The sequence below is a fragment of the Abramis brama genome, assembly GCF_963993115.1.
Source record: "Abramis brama genome assembly, chromosome: 2".
Taxonomy (NCBI): Eukaryota; Metazoa; Chordata; class Actinopteri; order Cypriniformes; family Leuciscidae; genus Abramis; species Abramis brama.
Window position 1 is genome coordinate 59190230 of NC_139964.1, and position 24589 is coordinate 59214818.

The window sequence follows — 24589 nt, forward strand, 5'->3', positions numbered from 1 at the left end:
GTTGTAATATTCTTACAAAGGAAATCAATCCAAACAAAAAGAATATCACGCGAAAGATTTTTTTATTTAATTTAAATGGTTAATAATATTATCATCCGCTCCACTAGAGGGCGCGAGAGCGGCGTGTCTGTCTAGCCTCACGTCATGTCTAGTCACTAGCGTGAGGAAGAGACGCGGCGGTTGATTTCAAATTTTGCGAAGAAAAAAAAAAGACAAGCAGCGAATGGAGGGAACTTACTTTTAGGTATTGCGCTTTAATTATTATTTTTTCAACTGCAAATCTGTCGTGTGGTGGCATATATGAGAGTAAAACATGTTTTAAACTCGTTGAAATACCGAGGGCTGTTTGTTTTCTTTAGTGTAATGTTGCTGTTGTTTTTATGAGCGTCTCGTCTGACAGACAAATAACAGTTACACACACACTGTCACTGGATTCAACAAAACTTGAGGAAATACAGAACTGTGACTAATGTAGATACTATTTAGTCTAGAGTAATTAAAACAAATCACCTAAACGTTTTATTTGTTTATTTTATGTTTCATTTCAGGTTACTTAATTGTGTTTCTCACTTTTAATTTAGATTTAGTGCGCTGTATTATGCACATGCATTGAAGATGGAGCCGCTGAATTCAGGGTAAGTTGAGTGTGTGTGTGTGTGCAGACCGATTTGGCTAGCTTTGGATGAATAATGCATTCTTACACTTATTGATTCTGTAAAAATGATTGATTCGATCCGCGCATGTCTAAAATGTTCAAAGGTTCTTTGATGTGTTTTGCTTTCGGGAGCGTCAGTTCAAACTGAACACAGAGTTCAGTTAACGTTTTGATACACCAATAATACATTTCCATTTGCTTTGCTCTCTTGCAGATGACAAAAATATTGTATTTGTATTTATGAGCTCACACCTAAAACAAGTGTAATATTTTAGCATAATAAGCATTCAGGTTTCAGTAGCCTTCTGTCACATCGTGGTGGTATGATTCAGGAAAACTGCACAGATTGCTTGTCATCAGCTTTTCATTTATTATAAGCTGCTGACTTGCAAATAGTGGAAGTAAACTCTTAATGAGTCTTTCTTTAATATCTTATATAATGATTGTGTAAATGCAATATATGTAAAGAAGCATTTATATGAGTAGCCTTTTGCTTTGAGTTGATCATTTGTTATTCATAAAATCACTGCCATTCTTTGAAAATGCAAAAACTTCTTCTTAAACGTGTATACTAATCTTAACTCATTTTAACGTGGCATTGTGCACTACGAATATGACAAATTGCTTTCAATGTTCTCTATTTGCAAGTCATATTGGGTAAAAGCATCTCCTTAATATATGTAAATGTGCATGCTTATTAAGTAAATGGTTTTCTTTCCAGGTAAATTTCATAATATGTTACCCCCCCCCAAAAAAATAATCCTAGTGTAACTAATCCTGCTTCTTTTTCCAGCAATGAGGCAGTGAAATCCTCAAGAAGGAGACTTTCTTCGGTAAGTATCCAGTAGCCTATGAATATGTGACACTTTCTGATGATTTATCCAAATGGCTTCACTATCGTCACATACTAGCTCAAGATGAAATTTATGTTGATTTTACAAAGTAAAAAAAATTAATACACAGTAATGATAGGTGATTTAAGCTTAAGTGTCCCAATTTACCTGTATTCACTCTATTCATTCGGTTCACCTGACGTCACTGTAGCTTTGCGCCGCCATCTTTACAACCGACGGTCTCAGTAATGCCCATAGACAGTATAAGTATGCCTGCAATTTGTTGTGCAGTTGGCTGCAACAACAGCCGAAAGAGGAACCCTGAACTGGTATTTTATTCTATACCAAAAGAAAAGGATAGAAGAGAGAATCATTTATTTAAAAGACTTGAAGTCTCATGTTGGTTTGTGTTAATTATATTTCCATTATACTCTCAATGCCCAACATTATACAGACAGATATCGACAGAAAATGTTTTTTCTTCATTTTATTTGTTGGATCTGTTTAAATGTTAAAGCACTTTATCATGGTAAGTTAGTAAGATTTGGGGTTGTTTTGAATATATGTCTGTCTGTCTGTCTGTTACCTACATAAATCTAATAAATAGTTTTCTGAAGTTCATAAAGATATTGTCTTCGTCACATGCGCTTTAGATGTTATTTTGTGTAAGTAACGTTAACGTTAGCTCTGCAGACGATGCATAATCTCAGCCTTGAAATGCATATTAAAGGACTAGTTCTTCCAAAAATGATAATTCTGCCGTCATTTACTCACCTTCATGTGCAAATCCTTAAGTTTACTTTCCGTGGAAGACAAAGGGACATTTTTAAATATGTAGCCTAATGGAGACTCTTCTTGTCGATGTAATGAAAGTGAATGAGTAACATTAGCCAACTGGGGGCTGTCACACAAAAAAAAATTATAATAAAAGACATAAAAACATCACAAAAGTATCATAAAAGTGATCTAATACGACTCGTCCGTTATATTAATATCTTTATTTATTCATATGATAGCTTTATGTGACGAACAAACTGCAATTTAAGTCGTTATATTATAATCACTGATGAGCTTTACCTCTTGATAGCTTTTAATCGCAGCCGAATCGTGAGTGAATCATTCAAAAAGATTCGACTCAAAAGATTCTTTCATTTCGATATTTGTGTGTATTAAACCTTCTCTATAATTGAACATCTGTTCTTTCGGACAGATATGGCAGTCTTTTATGATATTCGGCTGATGTCTCTGGCTGTGCTGATGCTGGTGTCTCTCTGGACTCTGCCAGTGCTGCTGTTCGGATTAGATAGATTCATTCATGCCAGCCGAACAGCTGCAGATTCATAGATTCATTCATGACATCGCCTCGACTCTCATGAACGCGCGCCATGAAGCTCTATGACTTAAGTATTTCTATATCATGAAAGGCCAATTGGGGCAAGCCTGGGGCAGATAATAATGGACTAAAGAAAACTGGGGGGGGGGGGGGTAACAAATAAGGATCGGAGCCTAAAATTTAAATTTTCTCCAGGTATCACTGTCTCTCTCTCTCATTCAAATGGGCAGTTTGGGCGGCCATACCGGGCGAGTCGGTCGTAAATATGGCGCCGTTCTATTTGTAGTGACGTAGGTGGCATCTATGAATTGCTGCCTGCAAGTGTCTTCACAGTTTGAATACATTTCTAATTGTCTCAAAACAGTAAATAGTTCCTCTTGATTGTCCTCTGACAGATTTTAAAAGCTTCTCGGACATCTATGAAAGTACTTGCATCTGAGCAAGAGGAACAAACGGTGATTAAGGTACAAACATTTTAATAAATTTTTTTTTGTTTTAATTCTTTAAAAAAATAAAATAAAAATAATAATTACTATGTGTGTGTTTATGAAGGAGGAAATTGCCAAACCTGTAGAGAAGAAGAGAAATTCACGAAGAGTGAGTTTTGCCACTACAAATAATGTTCGAGTCTTTACAAAGTAAGTGCAATAATGTTAACCCAAAATAATGTTGAAACTAAATATAGTTAGATAGTTCATTTACGATGTCTAAAATTTCACAGCGATGCGAAAAGTGAATCTCCTGTTCTGGCATCCATACAAAACACACATGTTGGTGAGCACTGAGCAGTTTACTTGTTTAAATGTTTCTTGCTTTTAACTTGTTCTAGTTTTTATGTGATGTAATTGGTGAGTCATGGTTAAGGATTATGTGTACCAGTCCTGTCAAATGAGTAGTATAAAATATTTCTGTTGCAACTTGCATATATAAAACACTGACACACTGTTATTTGCTTTATTGTGTTCTGTTAAATTTATCAGGAGATAGACCAGATGAAAAGTAAGTAATAGATTATACTATTTCATTGTTTTCTTTCTGACATGTTGTTCAAGTTTAAACATGTTTGATGGTTTTGTGTATCCACATGAAGATAGACGAAAATCTGTAACTTTCTCTTTTCCTCTAATGACAGGATTCTGCGTTTTGTTGATGAGGGAAATCGCCAAATCAAAGGTAGTTTTCAAGAATAATTGTCAAATATTGCTGACCAATTGGGACCATTGTTCTCCAATCTTGTTCACAGTGCATGTGTAATTATTCAAAATTAGAGTGTGTTCACTTATGCGTAATTGCATAATGTTGTTCACTGTAACAGAATCTATTGATCTCATGCTTGTATTTACATACTTCCTGAAAATTATTCTCATAGTCAGAGAGTGAACCACTAAACCTTTCCATTTCTTTCAGGCCTGGAGACTTTGTTGAACACTCCTCTTTATCTATCCCAGCATAAGGTAAGTACTAATCTAAGGCTGCAGAGGCAAAAATATTATGAATTTTTCAGACTTCTGCGACTTCTGAGTTTGACATCCCTGATTAAAGTAAGGATATGCTGCCACAGACATTTAATTTGGAGTGTGTGAGCGTACAATATTTGATGATTGTCAGTACCTACTACTGAGTTTTTTGTATTAATGTCTCAATGAAACCCACCTTGTCTTGACACATGCTGATTATTTTGACCTTTCTCTCTCAAATTGTAGGAGAATTTCTTCTCTGATCCAGTCTTACAAGATGACTGTGTGGATAGAACAATGTTGCTCGGAGAGAATACCGGATACATGGATATTACTCAAAGTCACACTATCACAATTGATAAGGATTATGAAATTGAAGAAGAACCAAACTCAGATTGTAGTTTCAAAGTGGCTCAGGCAGTCTGTGGTGATCTGAATGTTTCAAGTCTAAAGGGTTTGCCACGTGAAGCAAAAGCAGAGAGTAAAAAAGCTGCAACAGACCCAGACTTTAGTGCTTTTCTCGCCGGCATGTGCTTACCCACTGTAAACACCATTAAGCCCCCAAATTCAGAAAATGAGCTTGAAAGTGTCTTCTGTTCAGCCAATACAAGCACAATGGAAATTGATAAGGAGAATCACTTACCATCTTTTTTAATGAAGCAACATCCAGGTGGCAAGGGTAAACCAAAACAACCACAGGGCCTTCAACGTAGACGATCCCGTGTTACTTTTTTTGAAGATGACGATATAGAGACAACCATGAGTCACACTGTTGTAGTTGAAACCAAATATGATGCTCAGCCTCTTGCACCCTCCATTTCTGAAAATCAAGGAAGTGTTAAAGTTACAGGAAATATCACCCGCAATGTCCAGGCTGCTCTGGATCACAATAGATCTCATTATTTCTCTGAGGATGACAATGCGATGGAGATGACTGGGGCATTTGATTTAGCTGTTCGAGAAAAAGACCACACAATGAATATGAAGGAGCAATCTCAGTCTCCAGTTCCCAAAGTAAGAAGGATGTCATCCTTTAATGTGATTGGAAATGGGAAGACAACAGATCAAAACATAACTGGTTGTTTTCAGAGCAATCTCTCAATACTCAAAACTGCTAATTCCGATGATATGGAGATCACTGGGGCTTTAGATGTATCTATTCGAGAAAAAGAGGACATTCTGTTTCCCAAACTAAGCCGTATGTCCAATCTTGATGCTTTTGGAAATGGAGAAATAGTGGATCAAAACAAATCTGGCAACAACTTGATAGCTCCAACTGCTAATAATGATGTTACAGAGAAGACACAGTCACAGGCTGTTGTTTTCGAGGCCAAACCATCAAGTGGAAACAAGCCATTTAGCAACTCAAGGAAGAGTTTCTCTCTTGCGTCTGTATCCAGAACTGTTCAAGAAGATGAACATGCAGGCATTATCAAGGAGGAAGCTCTGCATCCAATATCCAGAGGAAGCAAAATGTCCTGTTTTAATTTGGTTGGAAATGAAGAGATATTGGATCACAACAAATCAGGCCACCTCTCCATTGCCCAAACTGCAAATTCGGATGTTATGGAAATGACACAGTGTCAATCTATTTTTCCCGAGGCTAAACAGGTCAGTGGAGACAAACCCTTAAGCAACTCAGGGAAGAATTGGCCTCATACATCGGTATCCAGACCTGAAGACGGTGATGGGATGGACATTACTCAAGGGTTCACAGGGCGTATAATACTAAATGCTCTTTCAGCCACCAAGAATGAAAGAGGTGAAAGCATTCTGATACCTGCTACATCACCTAAACATAATGAGAGTGACTGTATGGACTTGACATGCCAACCAAGTACTTTTGCTGGGATTTCACCCCCAAGCCCTGATGAAATGGAATTGACTGGATGCAACACTATGAACATCGACTCAAACCGGGCCTGTTTAGGAAGTGCTGATACAGGTACAGTACCATTCTCCACTAATCAAACTATCACTGTTGTTGTACCTATGGAGATGACTGAAGTACATATGGCACCAGTCAGTGAGCGAAAGTATAAAGCTTTAATGACTCGAAGAAAGTCAGGAGCAAGGATGGTGTCCTTGATGTCTTATCCTGAAAATACTGAAGCTGATAACTGTCAGACCAATTTCTCCAACCCTGATGACATGGACATGACACAATGTCATACTCAGACTGTTGTGCTTGAGACTGAATACGGCAGACAATTCAGTAAATCAAGGAAAAGTTTGAACCTTGTATCTACATCCTCCAGTCATGATGTTGACGGTATGGAGATAACCCAGGCACTCACCGGGAATATCATGTTAAAGAGCTTTGTATCCAATAAGGAAAGGAAGCATGAGAGTGATATGTTACCTACAGCACAAAGCTGTCAAAGGCAGGATGAGTCTGACTGCATGGAACTGACATGTCAAGCCAGTGCATCAAATCTAGCTATCCCCTGTGTTGATGATGAAATGGAATTAACAGGATGCAACACAATTGTAGTTGACTCAAAAAGCACATTGGCAGCAAGTGCTTCAGAGATCAAAGCAAATGAAAGTGCACTTTGGGCATCAACATCTGTTTATAGATGCACAGTGTCAAGTGAAGAACAAAATGAGGTGACTGAAGCTGCCAAGTGTGCTATTAACCATGTCTTCCCCTCAAAACATGTTTTTGATCTTGATGGCAAAAACCTTAAATGCAGCAACACAGAGACGATGTTATATGACCCAGCAGTCCCAGCTGACATGCAAGTGAACAAATACTGCGAAATGGCACATCCAAGCAACGTGATGACAACTGATGACGAAAATGACATGCAGATTACAAAGATCCTAACAGTGCCCATTGAAATGGAGAAAAGTGTTTCGTTTGACCAGAGAGAAGTCAATATAAACACTTCCAATAGTTCTAGAAATGAGGAGAGTCAAGCTCTTTGGTCTAACAAGGAACAAAGTACAAGCTCGGTCCAACATGAAGGTTCCTCCTCAAATGAGTCCATGGCTGATTCCTTCAGTAAAGAAGAACTAAAACCTGCAAAAGCAAGACGGAGAAGTCTAGCAGATTTTCAAATGGAGCTTCAAAATATTTCACGACGTATCCAGGAAGAGCAAAAAGTGATGACTGGAAGCACAACTGCGCCTCTGCCTTCTTGTTCCTTCCCAGAGATTTCCCTTAAAGAGCAGTGTGAAACTGAAATGTCTACTGAGCCAGCTTCAAATGTCACGCCTAATGTTAAGCAGAAAAATAATTCTTTTCAAAATGAGAAGACCACACCTTTTAGTCTTAAAAAGCCGTTCTCATCAAGGTTGTCATTGTGTGGTATCGTGCCAAAACTACCGAAACGAGCTACAACTGTAACTCCAAACAAAACTGTGACCATAGGTACTAATGATTTGCAAAGTCTACAACTAGAGAAACATTTTGATGTTGTTGAACAAAATAGCACCTGCAAAACAGTCAATATTAATGACGAAGAGTTTCCTGAAATGAGCAGTGAAGAAGATATATCAGGGAGTCTTGAAAATTGGCCAATTAACAAGCAAGATGAACTGGATGGTTCTTTGGCTGTACCTATAAATGAAGAGCTTTTTGAGGATGATGTCTTTGAGTCAGGCACGAGTCCATGTTTTAAAAGACCTTATCCAGAGGAAGATCCTATTACATCAGAACAAACCAAGAAAGCCTACATTTCTGACATGGTATGAACAAAACATTTTTATTTTATTTCAATTTTTAATTTAATACTTTGATTGCTTGGTATTTCCTGCTACATGCTTAGAGGTTGTTCTGTAATAAAGTGTTAAGAATGGGCTCTATTGTGCATTATTATGCTAATGCCTGAGATTCTGTCTCCTCAGGGGCCTGACTGTCATGAAGCTGCTGTACAGTGGGAAGGTAATTTTACAAGGCATGCTGCTCAAAATCCCAAGGCAAAGAAAATTGAAGATACAGGAGTCTCTGAATCCAGTGAGTTGCTTGTGTCAGTTCTCAGACATGGTGAACTGTTTATGCACTAAAAAATTTAATAGGTTTTCAATGTGGTTTATTTTTTTAAAGAAAATGTGATCTGCTTTACAGCTTTCAAATACTCGCAGTTTGACTCTCATATGGATGGGACGCTGGATAATGTATTTGATTTCAACAAGGTAGCAGTATTCACCCACGCTTGCATTATATCCCATATTAGAAGGATTTTTTTTTTTGTGTGTGTGTGTGTATACACTATAGTTGTTGTTCAGGATCTGAACAAACCTCTAACCCTAGGTATTATACTTTGCTGTTTAACTTGTCCCAGAATGTAAATGCGACGGACATGAATAATACGTTAAATTGTGTGCTTTTGTTTAGGGAAGGTGTGCTTGTGCACCACTTACATTTTCTTTTGAAATTATAAAAATCTGGGTGTTTATCTCATTCTTGTATTTCCAGAAACTTGAGGACGGAAGCATCACAGTGAATGAGTTCCTAAGCCACTTTGGTATCAACTTCGTCATCCACAGATCTAGAGCAAGTGCTCTTCCTGACCGTGTAAGTGGTCTGGCTCTCTTTGTGAACATAATATGTGACAGTTTTTAACACATCTTTCCTTTTTCAGTGTAGGGCTGGTGATACACGCACAATGGAAGATTTGCTCAAAGAGAAATACATATATCACCCCAAGCAGAGAGTGTATGAGCAAGACTGTAAGAACCTCACAGAGATAGTGGAGAGGTACGTACTAGTCTGGTTTTGATAATGCTGTAAGACACTGTCACTGCAGATTTTTTTTGTGTGTGTGTGTTTTTAACTGACAAACTATTTTTGTGAATTATGTTGTGAAACTAATTTCTCCATAGACTTAAAGAACAAATGCCTGAACAAGAGAAATCCCTGGGATGCATCAATGGAGCTCTTCAGCAACAGATATGCACTCTCTCTAAAGAACAAGTATGTTGCTTTTATAGGCAATCTTGGGTCATTTTATGTTAAATCGTTAAAATCATAGCATATAGCGCTCATCTTTGAGAAGTCTTCATGCTTGTTCGTTTTCCTCAGTTAAAAAGCTTTGGATCCAAGTTGAAAGAGCGAAGACTTTACTTTGGAAAGAGAAGCAAGGCACATTCTCATGAAATTAAAGGAATCTTGTACTCAGAGCTCATTAAAACTACACAGGTAAAGGCATTTTTGTTTATTTTGAAACGTTGAAAAGTGAAATTATTCTTTAATCAAAAAATTCCTCTTTGTTTCTCATCTGAACATCCAGATTAGAGAAATTCTGATACATAGAGCCTAAGAAATTTCTTGATGAGCGCAGTTCCACATTTCCAATGAAAAATGTAATTAGAAAGGGCAAAATAAAGGACTTAACCTTTTTCAATAAAAAAATTAATTAAAAAAAATCACAGCCATAAACTTGATTTACTGCTGCTAGTATTTTTTTGGACATAATTAGTAAGTGCAAGATCATCAGTCATCAGTATTTTCAGTCTGTTTTCCCAGAAGAAAGGATTGTACATTTTAGATAAATGTATCTGCTAAATGTTATTTTTGCACATAACTTTTATTAACTTTTTATTTTGTTAGAGGGCCTCAGTGCTAGCCGACATGAACTAAAAGCCTTAACTGCTGTGTATCTGAATTTCCCTTATATGATTAGGATGCAAAGCAAAGCCTGATATCTAAAATCAAAGAGACAGACGGAATTATGGAAGACTTGGATGGATGCATTAATGATTTAGAAACTGGTATGGATTTTTTTTCTCTGCTCGGTTTCATGTTTGAATGTATGTAATATAAATATACATAATCAACATAATCATAGTGAAATAACACACTGCTTCTTCACTACACTAGAACTTGCAACTGTAGAGGCCATGATTATGGGAGATCATCTTGATGCGCCTCAAACCAGACCAGCCTTAAAAGCCAAGGAAGAGGGTAAGTTTACTTCTATACTATTGAATTTTCCAGCCTTGTGAAGCTAAGAAAGATATAATGATTTGTCTGTGTTTTTCCCTCTCTGCTGACAGATTTGAAAAGGCTTAATTCAGATATCACTGTGAAGGAGAGGTATGTTCTTCTATCCACACCATAAGGAATGTTTAAGATACAGATTTTTGTTGAATGCTGAAAATGCTAATCATTTCAGGGAAATTGGTGAGCTGGAGATTCAGCTTAGGAATTTGGAGGGCCAACAGGAAAAGCTGCGAGGAGAATCAAGTAGCCTTAAGAGTCATCTTGCAACCTTGAACAGGTTTTTTTCCCTTTTGTTTAAAATCCATTGTAGAGGCACTTTGGTATCCTGTGACAATAACAAATGCTATACTAGAAAGTACTAGATGTTTGGTTCGGTTGGTGAAATATTTATTTATTTTTACCACTATACCTATCCCATATATTTTGCTATGTAAATAGATATTGTGCTGAAGGTATGATGATTTGTCTTTCAGTTTGAACGAGTGGCGTCTTGATGCGACAGATGAAAGGGGGGCCTTGTTTACCTTACTTCACAACACTGTGCATCTGCAGGTGAACCTGCAAATACCTGCTGGTGAGTTAATTATCATTTATAATTACTAATGGTTTTTCATCATTATCACATTCAACAGTAGCTTATAATACTCTCATTTCTCTTAGGAACGGAATGGATGACTGAGGATGTGGAGCGAAGTGTAGATGTATGCTTCCAGTTGCAGCTGGATGGTGAGTGAACAATAAATCAGTTTATCTTTTCATTTTATTTATTTATTTATTATTAAATATTTGAAATCCACTTTGTATAATTTTTTTCCTGATGATGATTACTTTTTTCTTTCTTTTTTCTTTTTAAGGGGAAAAGTCTGAGTGTCATGCTAGCATGGTTCACAAGTTACTTGCACTATACTGTCAGTCTCAAAGTCAATGGACACAGAGGTACCCGACTACCCGACATATACCCGAGGTAAGCATGTACATTGTACATTAATATTTAAATGAATGTATCTAAAATATTTATAGACATTGTTTTGCTACAAAGGTATATGAGAAAATATATGAACAAGATGAGAAGTCTCAGTGTTGTCTGGTCATTTCTCAACAGCTGCTTCATGACATTAGTTTGGTGGTGGGTCGTCTCAGGCTCTTAGGCGAGGAGATTCACAGGCTGAAGAAGTGGGGAGGATTGAAGCTTCGCATCCTGAAGATCACCTGTATGGACACACAGTGGGTTACACCTTTCAGTGTACATTTACTAGCTTACTACTCATGCACTTTTCCTTGGCCTGTTGAGCCGTGGTGCTTATGTGGATGACATAGATTCCAGTTGTGACATTTCCCTCATCCCTAATTCCCTAAAAAAAATTAAACATGTGTCAACTTGAAGCCTCCTTCTTTTAAGAAAGATTGTATTCATGATGACAAATTAATAACTGTAAGCATCTTTTTTTTCTTTGCTATTGTTTTTACTTTTTCAGAGTTCATATTGTCTTCTCAAGCCTGAAAGCGTTTGAAAAGTTTGAGTTAAGTCTGATGGTCACTCCAGACTATCCCTTTGGACCACTTCACATACAGGACTTCAAAAAACACATGGGGAATACAAGGTTTGAAAGCAGTTAACATTTATCGATCACAATACGTTTAAATGTTATCTGGCTTTGTGAGTTGAGATAACATCACCGTCAGACAGGATTGTTATTAGAAAGAAATATTGTGAAGTCTCTAGGCAGCGTTTAGTGAAACACAATAGCATTTCCCATCTAATCGTTCAAAGAAAATGTGTCAAGTACAAAATATTAATCTGTAGTCTGTTTGACAGAAAAGTTATGACTATGATATCAGAAAGTTTCCTCTTCACCACAAACCAATTTTTACTTTTATATTATAGTCTAAATGCAATTCTCATTGGTGCTGAGAGTGTCAATATTTTGAATACATTTGAATAAATCATATATTTTAAAAAGCATTTCGCTCAAGATCATTAAGTTGCAGTTGCATCGGATGCAGTTTCCTTTTTTTCAAACAGCGACCCCTAGAGTCGATGTGGAGTACTTGTATTTAACATTACTGTCGTAAATACTACTCACGCAGAGCCGTCTCTACACTCTTCCGACCGCGCTTTCTTCCCCCCCCCCCCCCCCCCCCCCACAACAAGTTCGTTTACCATCGAAGCTGTTATATTAGGGTACAAATCTTGCATAGTGTGCCTTTAACTGACAAGTGTTCCTAGGCACATGGAGCTGTAAATATTACCAACAGCTACATTAATGTTCACTTTATAGAAGTATTCACATAAAATGTTAATTTGGTGTTACTCTTGTGTCAGTGTTTTGTGCTTTCTGTCTTCTGTAGGTTGAGTCAAATTGAAGACATCCTATCATCAGTCAAACCAGCCAAGAACTATCTGACAAAATTCCTCAAGAAGATTCACGATGATCTCCTGTGCTAAAATGTCAAGTCTTGTTTACTCTTTTCTTTTCGGTCTTTTAAATGTTTGTATATATTGACGTTTGTATAATCAAAAAATAATAATTAAAAATGTAGCCACAAAGCACACTAAGTTTGCTTGCATTCTTTACATTTCTTGGCCCATGACTATGACTGGATCCTTGTACGTTGTTGTTATGAATCCAACTATTAGAATATGATAAAAAAAATCAGCCCTGTATACTAGTACTAAATAGTACTACATATGAAGAATGCAGGTAATCTTGGTGATTGGAGTGAATGATGGCAGTGATGCTCCATGGCCCCCATTTTTGCTCTGCTTGACTTTGATGTTCATTATGGTTTAAGTTTGGAAATGTTTGAATAATATTTCCATAAATTAAATGTTCCACACAGAAAATCATCCTCTTAACCAAGTAGCATAATTTAGCCAGACACTAACCTGTTACAAAAATTGAAGATAAATAATTAGATTACCATAACATGCCATTCCAAAAAAGGATGGTAACAAACCGCAACTGTTCATTGTATCATGTTTCAAAAGGCTAGTTTGGCCTCAAGCCCAACCAGCAATCTCCTATTTATAGATGTGAACAGAAGAATGATTTTTGTTGTGTAGAGCTAATCATTTGTTACTGTCAGCTAGCTGTCAGGTAATCAAGATTTAATGACGTGACACCACAGGAGAAGATTTTAGGAATGATGCTGACCTTTGACAAGACTTGTACTGCATGGAGAAAAATGGATGGGCTTTGTTGATCCCAGATAGTAAGTTTTGTGCAGCATAGAATGCACACAAACTGACAGTGAAGAAATGTTCATGTACATAAGCATTACTGCAATGCATCCAGGTAACAGTGAAAAACATCAGTGTGCAATAAGACTTTAAAAGTATATTGAATGTGCACAATGTTGGTACTGACCATGTTTGCAGAATCCATCTTCTGTAGCAGGACTTTTTAGCACTGAAAACCAACATACAGACTTTGAGTGGCAGTTGTCCCACATCATTTGCTTGGATATACATGGAATGATGGATCCCTGACTCCTTGTCAAGGTAACTTTATATAACCCCTTGTGTATTTTTGTCTTCACTATACGATGCAATCAATGTCAACCCAAAGTAGAGTGCCATGAAATCACAAAGAACATGCATAAATCTTTGAAGCAAAGAAATAGATGCCCATTAGCTTAGCATGTTTAGCCTCTAAAGCAATGGGTGAGTTTAAAAAACCTATCGGTAGCCCTGCTTCAGTGATCTTTAATTACTCTGTCCATGTCGTTTCTCTGTGATTTTATAGCACTGAATCTCTCTCTGATCATGATACTATCTGGACACAGTCCAGGAAATTGGGAATGAAGAGGAATCTAGTTGGCTATGGTTGACAGACAGTGCTTATTACTACGTCACAGCTGACATCATTCTGTGATTTACATCATAAAAGAATGTCCTCCACAATTACAGAGATGTTAATGAAAGTAATTGACCTTTCAGGGCACAGAACAGTTTATTGGATATAAAGGCTTGGATTTAGATTCAGCATGAAATGCCATTAGCAAACAGCTTTGCTTTTGTAATGTGACTCATTTCTATTTGAAACGAGTTGTGTGGACTACTTTTATTGTGTTTTGGGTATTTTAGAAAGCTTGAAAGTCTGCCAAACTTGGATTCACCCCAAAATGCATCTTATAATCATGCGTTTTGGATAATGAACATGTTTTAGATTGTTTTCAAACACAGCAATGAATTCTAATAGCAAAAAAACTTTAAGATTGTTTTAGTATTAGGCTTTTCTATGCATACACTCTATTTGTTTGTCAGTTTTTGAACCCAAATATTGATATTGTGCTTATTGCAGGTATCTTGTTTATTAAACCAATTTTTGGATATTTTTGTTTTCCTCTTCTCATCAATTTGATCAGGCTGCTTAAAACATCCTGTGGATGTCAAAACATGTTTACTGAGAGCTATATTGCTCTGTTTCCTGCTTTTTTATTTGGCCTCTTTTGTATGTAGGCAACAGATTTTTTTTTTTTTTTTTGTTTATTTCATTTATTCTTTCTCTGAAAAGACCTTCATAAGGCAAACAACCCCAAAGACATAAGAGCCGGACAGGCTTTTTTCAAAATTCCATTAACTGAATTACAAAGTACACTGGTATAAGCCTTATTCCCCCTTGATCAAATATTTTACTGATATCATGCCAGCGAATTCTGTTTACTTGTTTACGCTCCCCATGCCATTACAATAATCAAGCAGAATTGAATTTTATTTACATTTCTGAAATGTGTTCTTGCATCAGAGTGGTGTTTTAGGCGAGTCAGATCCAATATGGATGCACATACTGATGAGTCTACACCATATCTATTGAAAAATACCTCCCAAAGTGTTTCTATGCAGCATTAAAGCTTGATGCAGGTTCCTATTCCTATTATGCATAATTTATCAGTGTATGTTATTTCAAAGGAAAAAGGTTGTCTTAGTAATATTTCATGAAAATGAAATAAATTGCTCTGCACCTAGGCAACATGGACAGGAAAGAAAATGTAAGCTGAAGGTTTGTTATCAACTTGTAGTATATTGGAGTCAGTAAGATATTTTTGAAAGAAATGAATACTTTTATTCAGCAAGGGTACGTCAAATTGATTAAAAGTGACAGTAAAGAGATTTATAATGCTACAAAAGATTTATATTTCAAATAAATACTGCTGTTTTGAATTTTCTAGTGATCAAAGAATCATGAAAAAAATAGTCAGAACTGTTTTTAACATTGATAACAATAAGAAATGTTTCTTAAAGCGATAGTTCACGCAAAAATGAGAATTCTGTCATAATTTACTCATCCTCAAGTTGTTCCAAACTTATATACATTTCTATAACTATCCTTAAGCACCATGTCAGAATATTAGAATGATTTCTAAAGGATCATGTGACACTGAAGACTGGAGTAATTGATACAGAATATTCAGCTTTACCACCACAGGAATCAATTATATTTTAAAGCATATTAAAGGAATGGTTCACCCAAAAATAAAAATACTTTCATTAGCCTCATGTACTTCCAAACCCGTAACGCTTTCATTCATGTTCAGAACACAAATGAATATCTCTTTAATGAAATCTGAGAGCGTTCTGTCCCTCCATTGACAATTCTTTGACTAGTTCATAAAAAGATCGTAAAACTAATCCATATAAATTGAGTGGTTTAGTCCAGAATTTCTGACGAGACTTGACCGCTTTATATGATAAACCGTTTTAATTTAGGCTTTTATTCACATATAAACATTCATCAACCCACACATCAGTTGTGGTAAACGGAAGCTCAAGAATGTTCGCTTGACTTGAGAGAACCAATGAGGTTCATTCTCGTGTGTTACGCAGCACGTTTGAGCGTCCGCAGGTTGGTTACTAAAGATTTGGAGATTCGAATCCCAAAGGGAGTAATGTGAGCTATAACCATTGAGTCTTTGGGCGAGACACTTAACCCCAGATTGCTCCGGAGGGACTGTCGCTGTAATTAAGTGTAGGAAGTCACGCTTGATAAAACTGTGAACTTGAGTTTTTTTGCAAGAGCATTTATTGGTCATTTGTTGTCAAGTGATCCTTTACTGATCCTTTACTGTTAGAAAATCTGTATTTGTGCGTAAGAGTGAAATGAAGCAGGCCTTCATACCAACTCTCTATTTTAAGGCGAGAGTGTGCCACCTGTCTCTGCTTCTCTAGATGCCTTGACAGCTCGTTTCCCCCTATCATAACAGTCCACAGACAGTCTCGTCCCTGTGTCATTCACAAAAATTTCGGTTTGTTCAGAGGGCTGTGATTCCCGTCATTGGTGGAGTCTTGGTGTCTCTGTCCTTTTTCTGTTTCTAAAACTACAGGATTGAAGGAATCAACGGCAGTTTGGATCTTATGTCATGGCTGAAGCAGTGAGCCTACAGGACCAATTGGAGGAAGGTTTTGAGGATGAATTCGGAGAAATCATAAAAACTCGATCAGGTAGGAGAGATTATCATTTATGCATTTCAATTATGCATTTGAATGGTTAATTAATTTTAAAATATGGCTTATTCATTGTTTTTCAGTTTCAGATGAGTTCTCATTGGTAACACTTTTTTGATGGTCCCCCAACAAGACATTCTACTGACTATAAGTAACTTTGCAACTAGGGCTGCACGATATTGTAGAAAATTGCGATATGCGATAACTCATTTAATAATGCGATATTCAATATGCGATACAATAATGCTTAAAGTGTGTAAAATAAACTTAAATTATCTTTAAAATATATTTAAAATTATATAACCTACATACGTGTTTCACATTCTTTTTGCGACAAGAAAACATCCCTACAACTTGTGAAAGTGAACAGCAGTGTTTTACTGTAGCATATGAAGTGTATATTTAACATCATTGTAAACCACGGGGTTTAAGGTTTCAGGGAGGCCTACATTAGGTTTACTGAACAACAGAAACTGAATAATCAAATGTAAAAATAAAACACTGCTTAGTTTTCACTGTATTAATTAAATATATACTGATTCTTATTAAAGCTACAAAAGTTATTTAGCCAAGAGCAGCGAGTGATTTTCTCTTTGTCTTTTGCGATATTTCGATATATTGTGCAGCCCTATTTGCAACTACATGTCAACTTATTATATAATAACCTGAACCCCAACACCTAACCTTAAACTAACAGTCTACTAATACTCTGAGAGTTTGCTGACATGTAGTTGCAAAGTTACTTATAGTTAGTAGAATGTCTAAAGTGAACCATCGTAAGAAAGTGCAACCAATATATTTCTTAATCATAATCACTACGATTTGTAATTGCACTCCTAGCCACATTCTAAATGAAATAAAAATATATATAAATTGACATTTACAGCAACATATTTGTTGGTTAAAATATTACGGCATCATATTTTCATATTTCTTTGTCTCTGTTCATCATTTTGTAACGCAGATCAGACATACTATGAACCATTTTGAACAGTCCTCTTTAATATCTAATTTCTGGCCTGTGCTCCACCCTGAGTGAGTTCATATCTATTTTTTTTCCATCACTGTCATCCAGTATTCAGTAGGGATCATGAGTGATCTATAAATGCTCTCTGGTGGAAATAGGACAGGTCTTAAAGAGCTTGAAATAGTTGCAGCTGCCTGGTGTTGGGTTTCAGTGTTTGAGATTTAGCCATGTTGTTGTTGGCTTTTTTTTTTTTTTTTTTTTTTTGGCAAGAAACTCTCTCTCGTGTTTTCATGTGAGTGTGTTTATGATCAGCAGTGAAAGTTAGGAGAAAGTAGCAAAATGAGTCAACTGCTTGATCAGCCAGAGGACACAAACAGTACTGTAAACCTCTGAGAACAGAGCTTTAATAGAGGGCATCTGTTATCTGTGCTAAATCTCGCCATACACTGGTTATTTAATGGTTGTTGGGTTTAGCAGGAAACCTTTGGTTACACTTTATTTTAAGGTGCCCTTGTTACAGTGTAATTATACAATTAAGTACCGAGTAATATTGATTAATAACATGCACTTATATAAGGGTTAGGGTTTGGTTTAGGGTTAGTTGCATGTACCTAATGCACAAGTTACTGTTATTTCTATAGTAAATGTAAATGTAAACTGTAACTGGGACATTGTAAAATAAAGTGTACTGTAACCAATTTTCACTGTCTGGGGTTATTTGGTGTGTATGTGTGTGTATGTATATGTATGTATATATATATATATATATATATATATATATATATATATATATATATATATATATATATATATATATATATATATATATATATATATAGAAGTTTTGTTATGTTATACCGGTAGGTTCTTTTGATTAGATTCTTTAAAATATTTGTTTCTGGTTTATCTAAAGCACCCCTAGTATATATAAATGCTTTTAAAATGAGCTAGACGGTGGCGAGGTGAATCACAATACATATACACACACACACATATATAGATATATTACAAAATATTTTTGTATTATTTTAATGACATCAGAGCACATTTAACTGAAAAAAGTAAATTTTTTATAATTTTTTTAAAGGTTCGCTTGTTGTGTATTACGAATATTAGGTGCCTTGCTATGCGACCGGCTCCGAAGTGATATATAACCTCGGAGCAGTGTGACAAGAACTGGAGGGGTTACATTGGTGCTGTGACCCGGATGGGAGGGAGGTTTGAGGGGGGTAGTTTAACAGAGGCCAGGTAGTAAGAGTTTTGCGAGTAAACCTCACTCCCCTAGCCTCAAGAGGCAAACTAGCAACAGATGCTAGACTTTAGCGTCCTTGCTTGCGCACCTGCCTCTAATGCTGAAAACGCTGTTTCAAATCCAGCTTGGAGCGGTGCGAGTAGCACCAGAAGGGTTACTTTGGTGCCGTGACCCTGATGGGAGTGAGGTTTAGGAGGGGTGAGTGTACTGGAGGCCAGCTAGTAAGAGCTGTGCAAGTAAACCTCACTGCCCTGGCCTCAAGAGGCGCACTAGAGACAGACTGTGGTCAGGCTACAGTGGTTCAGTGGCATATCCCGAATGAACTAATGACGTCTGCCTTACTGACTACTCTGGCTTCAGTGACCTGTGAAATGGGAGGTCCAACTAATGGATCCCAAGAAAATCTGGGCAAAACAGATTAAAGCTGACCTCAAAAACCAAAGACTTAGCCTTCCTGATGCCAAATGCAAAGCTCTCAATCACCAAGCCTGAAAAACAATGGTGATCCAGTGGCGCCGACAGCAATTTATTGCTCTGGGACAAATCTCGTCCAATTGTTTGCTAAGGGTCTGAGTGAGAGTGAGATTGTCCAGGGGGAGATAATAATCATGTCATAAAAATAATGTCATAGTAAAAAAAAAAAAAACATTTAGGCTTCATTCGTTGGATCTAAAATCTAGATTCTTATTCATGAATTTATTTATTCTTATTTGTTTTGTCCTTTGATATTGGGGTGAAAAATTACCCAAAACGTTCTTTGTGGATCTTAAGTTCTCCTGTCTATAAACCCCTTTTTGGTCCTGATTAGAACCCTTATTTATTTTTAAATGTGCGAGCATTTGTTTAAACGGGTTGCTGATGCCTTCTGAGGCTCCTGGTATTCAGTGGCATTTTTACAGTTGGGCGAGACAGTTCGACTCCTGGGAGAATTTGAGGTTGCAACTCTATCTTCTGCTCATGGTACTATCCAATCTATGGCTCTGTTTTGTGTTAAACTGCATAAGGCCTGCAGGAGTGACTGACATGTTGACATCTGCCATAGAATCTTCTGACTCAAAAGATTTAAGAAATTCTCTAAATAACTTATGGTACCGTCTCTGCTTCACGTACTCAGAGAGTACATTTTATCAAAGAGCATAAAATGTTTTTATGCTTGCTGTCAAAACATTGATATTTAAACCTTTGATATAATCAAGTATTACTGGGAAAGTTCTTGTTGATGTGGGGCAGGATTTGTTGTTAGCCTTTTCTGCTTGGACCTCTCCCAGGGACAGTCAGTAGTATACTGGTGTTTCTATTTTTGGCTTTAATGGGAATATATATATATACAGTAGAAGACATAACTCTGTATGAACAGCCACTGTAAGGCAGTGTTGAGCATATGTTCTACTGAAAACAGCATTCAGATCTCCTTAAATCTCTCTCTCTCTCTCTCTCTCTTTCTCTCTCTCTCTCTCTCTTCCTCCCTCCCTCCCTCCCTCCCTCCCTCCCTCCCTCCCTCCCTCCCTCCATCCCTCCCTCCATCCCTCCCTCCCTCCCTCAGTCACTGGAGACCTCTGATCATTTTTTCATTACATAACCAGAGAAGCACACTGTTAAAACTAAAGGAGCCTCAAGTATCCTATTGTATTCTTAAGAAATGTCTATTTCAAGCACCTCAAAAGCTTATTTTTTTTTAATGATGGCTACTGGAGAAAATGTTGACCATCTTTAGAGTTCTTGCAAGAACAAACTTTATATTAAGCAAACCTTTCCTCAGAAAACTGTCATGTCTTCACACATTTTTGTAAAGTAAATTTCAAGATATTAAATAAATGAAATAAAATGTACAGTACTTCAACAGATAAAAATCAACAGATTTTTGTGTGTGCATAAATGGGTAATTATGTGAGAAAAGACATCCTCACAAAGCGAAAAAGTAAATAAACAGTGAAGCAAAACTAGCAAACAGTGAAATCATGCAAATTTTTATATTTGTATATTGTATTTCATATTTATATATATATATATATATATATATATATATATATATATATATATATATATATATATATATATATATTTTTTTTTTTTTTATTCTTTATTTTTAGTTTGTATGATACTGGTAATTTTTATATCTCTGAACCTCGAAATTAACTTCAGGGCTCATTACCAAACAAGTAGCCTATAATTAATGAAACAGTTACTTTACTTTCTACATGTTTGAATGCACTGTGGGTGGCATACTGAGGAGTCCTCAAGGGAGTCTCCAGTATCTTCTCACGTTACAGTGTGGAGTGAACAGATAAGTTTTGGATTAAGATACTTTTCGTCACTTTAGAAACATCATGTGTTTACTGCACTCTATTAGGGTGTGTTTTAAAGCCCTGGGGGCTTTTATGACATTTGCTGTTCACTCTTTTCTGCAGTTATTCATCAAATACACAAGCAATGGTTGGCATGGGTGAAGAAAAATTACATTGAAAATGAGATCTACACCCCTGGTTGGCATTTAAAAAATTCAAATAACAACTTGTAGGCCTACTTAAAATGGAAACGCTGCACATATAGTCCCTGAATGAAAACCAGACTGTTTGAATGAACAGCCCCGTTCTTAATGACACTGGCCTGTATTGTGAATGTTATGATTGTTCTCTGAGTCTGATTGAACTGCACTGCAATTTTATACTTCCACCTGCTTCTGTTGAACACTATTGTGTACAAAAAATATACAACCATTTTGTTTCCAAAACGTTGATTACATTTGGAGAAAGAACTACTGATGAGATAATAATATAGATAGATTTTCACTTTCAGTACTACCACAACACACGATGCTCTTCCAAGAGACATAAAACAAAAGAAATGCAATTCTCTCATTTCAGAGTTGAAAAATCCCACAAGAATGGATTAAAAACCCAGACTGTTACTTATTTCGGATTTCTCTGGCAGATGTACAGATGGTATGGTGATGTTTTGAGTAATCACCCTCAAGCCATCCTAGGTGTAGCTATATGACTTTCTTTTTTCAGCCAAACACAATCAGAGTTAAATTAAAAAAAAGATCCTAGCTCTAGTATTTTTTTATACATACTATGGAAGTCAGTGGGGCCCATCAACTGTTTGATTACAAACATTCAATCAAATCTTCTTTTGTGTTCAGCTGAAGAAAGAAATTCAAAGGTTTGGTGCAACCTGAGGGTGAGTAAATGACAGAAATTTTATTTTTGGGTGAACTATCCCTTTACATTTTTTAAAAAACAAAACACCCAAATGTTTTGTGATATATTTATAATATGAGATAATGACAGTGTTTTATGCGTCCCTGACCAAAAATGCTCGTGCGCCCTAGTGTTGCTATGGTTACCACGATTTCTGTTCTCGAGCGTCTATTTACTGCTTGGTGACAATATGCGCTCTGAGTGACTAACTTGTAATCTAACTTTCCTGCTTACGGAAATTTAAGGAACTCAAATTGAAACGTGGTTATTATTGGCACCGTGTAATGAGCCTACCTTCTACCATAAACAAGTTAAATAAAGTTGTTCATTATATCCATGTGGTATCGATCCCTGTGGCGAACTATCGCTCCCCGTTAGATAGAGCTGTAGTCAATCAGCCCGCATGCCAGAGCAGAGCACCGCTACACCTGCCGGTATCAGCGGATCACAGCAGGGCTAGAACTGCACTCAAGTGAGGGAGTACGACAAAATAAAGCGGCAAAGTGTCCACCTACAGTTCCTTCTCCAAATCATCTTCGGCTTTAGGCATGGACGAGTCTGTTTAACAGCGAGGGAACCGGATAATCAAACTGAGCTCGCTGTGTTTATATACACAGGTAACGGATACTCACCACAAACCCGACTGCCTGCGACTCTAAAAGCCATTACGGAGGAAATAGTTGCGCTTGTTATGGTCTAAAAGCCTCATTTAGGTAAGACTGAATCATCATACTGAAATACTCTTCCAGTGTGAGGTGATTGTTTGGCTGTTGACGGCTTTTATTACGGCATGTCACGTAAGATTTAACCAGATTTAACAATAGATCCTCTAGCCGTGTGCGTCTTATCTATAAAGGGATCTGCTCTCATGCACGGACAGTTTTGTTTTAGTGTTAATTAAGCGTGCACGGGTGTCTTTCGTTGTTGTTTCTTGTGTACTCTTCTGGTGAATCGTTGAACGTGCGCACTTTGTATTTAGTCGTGATTTTATAGACGAATGTGAGAGAAAGTTTGGTGGTAGTCTGCTGTTAAACTACACGCAGTTCAATCACATGCGCTGTTGTCATAAAGACACGCTGAGTATTTCCAGTCTCATCGAAACATTTGGGCTCGCGCTTGTAAATTGCCAGGGGAAAAAACGAAGCTGGGTGGCTGTGGTGGAAACGTATGGCTGTAATCTGTGAATACAGTCTTCCCTCGGATGTGTGTGCTGAGATTAGGCGGCTAAAAGCAGGTGTGTGCGTCCAGCGTCTTTGTATTTGCCCGTTAGCTTCGGCTCAAGCCCGTCACCCCATCATCCTATTTGCACAAGGGCGGATATAATCCAGCAGCAGCTGCCACCTGCCTGGAGTCACGCCTCCGATCAATGGCAAGCAATGCTTTCATTCTCCTGTCTGTCTGCTCACATTATTCTGTCTGCCAGATCGGGCTCTATAGGTTTATTTTTTTACTTTATTATGTCTTCCATTCCAATCTTCCAATTATTTCCATAGACACAGTCATTTGATTCTATTTTTATCCCCCAACATTCATATATAAAATTAAATCTATATACACCGTAACTAATAATATTAAATGCATGCATACATTATTCCGGTCCTCTAATTGAATTGATTGATCTGCTTTCCTAGAGTGCTACCTGGGACGTTTAAAGTGTTCGTTCACCCAAAAATGAAAAGTCTATCATTAATTACTTGCACTTAATGTCTTTCTATACCCTTTAGACTTCGGAACACATAAAGATCTTTTTGATGAAATCTGAGAGCTTTCTGTACTCTCCATTGACAGCTATGCAACTACCACTTTGACGCTTCAAAAAGTCCTTAAGACACAGTACAATTAATCCATATATGAATTGAGCAAAATTCTGAAGGACAACTTGGCCTTCACATGTCACTTTCACTTTCTTGAGAAAGCTCAAGGTGCTGCGTAACGTGAGAATTAACCTCATTGGTTCTCAAACGTCAAGCGAACATGTTTGAGCTTCCGTTTACCACTACTGATGTGAGAGTTGATGAATGTTTACATGTGAATAAAAGCCTAAATTAAATCTGTTCATTATATAAATCGATCGTGTCTCTTCAGAACATTTGGACTAAACCTCTCAATTCATATGGATTAGTTTTACGATCTCTTTATGAACTTTTTGAAGAATCAAAGTGGTAGTTGCACAGCTGTCAATGGAGGGACCAGTGTGGGAAAGTGTTCAGATTTCATGACAAATATTTTCATTTGTGTTCCAAAGATGAAAGTCTTGCAGGTTTGGAACGACATGAGGGTGAATTTTCATTTTTGGATGAACTAACCCTTTAACTGTTTATTTCACACTGGTTGTTTCACAGCGGTTCAGACCACAGTGTGTGAGCATTGCGAATAGAACACTGGTACTATTTGGTTGCTAGTAGGCTTGCATAATTCTATTTACCGAATTAGTGGTTATGGATGTCACTATTGCTAAAATATTAGTGTTCATGCTGCTAAAAATGAACATTGTGAT

General features: G+C 36.9%; 2 protein-coding genes across 13 annotated transcripts in view; both read left to right on the forward strand.

Moving 5' to 3' along the window:
• The first annotated feature begins 151 nt into the window (after positions 1 to 151).
• knl1 (kinetochore scaffold 1) lies at positions 152 to 12779 on the forward strand. The gene is made up of 26 exons (XM_084094769.1): positions 152 to 244; positions 582 to 635; positions 1449 to 1488; positions 3217 to 3285; positions 3374 to 3459; positions 3543 to 3595; positions 3802 to 3820; positions 3954 to 3994; positions 4229 to 4275; positions 4525 to 7971; positions 8131 to 8239; positions 8351 to 8418; positions 8702 to 8800; positions 8868 to 8983; positions 9109 to 9199; positions 9308 to 9424; positions 9909 to 9996; positions 10106 to 10189; positions 10282 to 10321; positions 10401 to 10505; positions 10702 to 10802; positions 10889 to 10954; positions 11083 to 11192; positions 11331 to 11452; positions 11704 to 11829; positions 12578 to 12779. Exons 2-26 carry the CDS (start codon positions 616 to 618, stop codon positions 12672 to 12674), a joined length of 5361 nt encoding a protein of 1786 aa, XP_083950895.1. The 5' UTR covers positions 152 to 244; positions 582 to 615; the 3' UTR covers positions 12675 to 12779.
• A 3651-nt stretch (positions 12780 to 16430) lies between these two features.
• Positions 16431 to 24589, forward strand: part of dmd (dystrophin) — a 110010-nt gene continuing 101851 nt past the window's right edge. For 11 of the 12 annotated variants that reach the window (XR_014603730.1, XM_084095117.1, XM_084095105.1 and 8 more), the window contains exon 1: positions 16431 to 16670. Coding sequence is in view for 10 of the 12 variants with exons in the window: in XM_084095117.1 (XP_083951243.1) it covers positions 16589 to 16670 (82 nt within the window). In the remaining 2 variants the exon portion in view is untranslated. Of the gene's footprint in view, positions 16671 to 22500; positions 22806 to 24589 lie in introns of those variants that run through there. The other variant, XM_084095107.1, reaches the window with a different exon arrangement.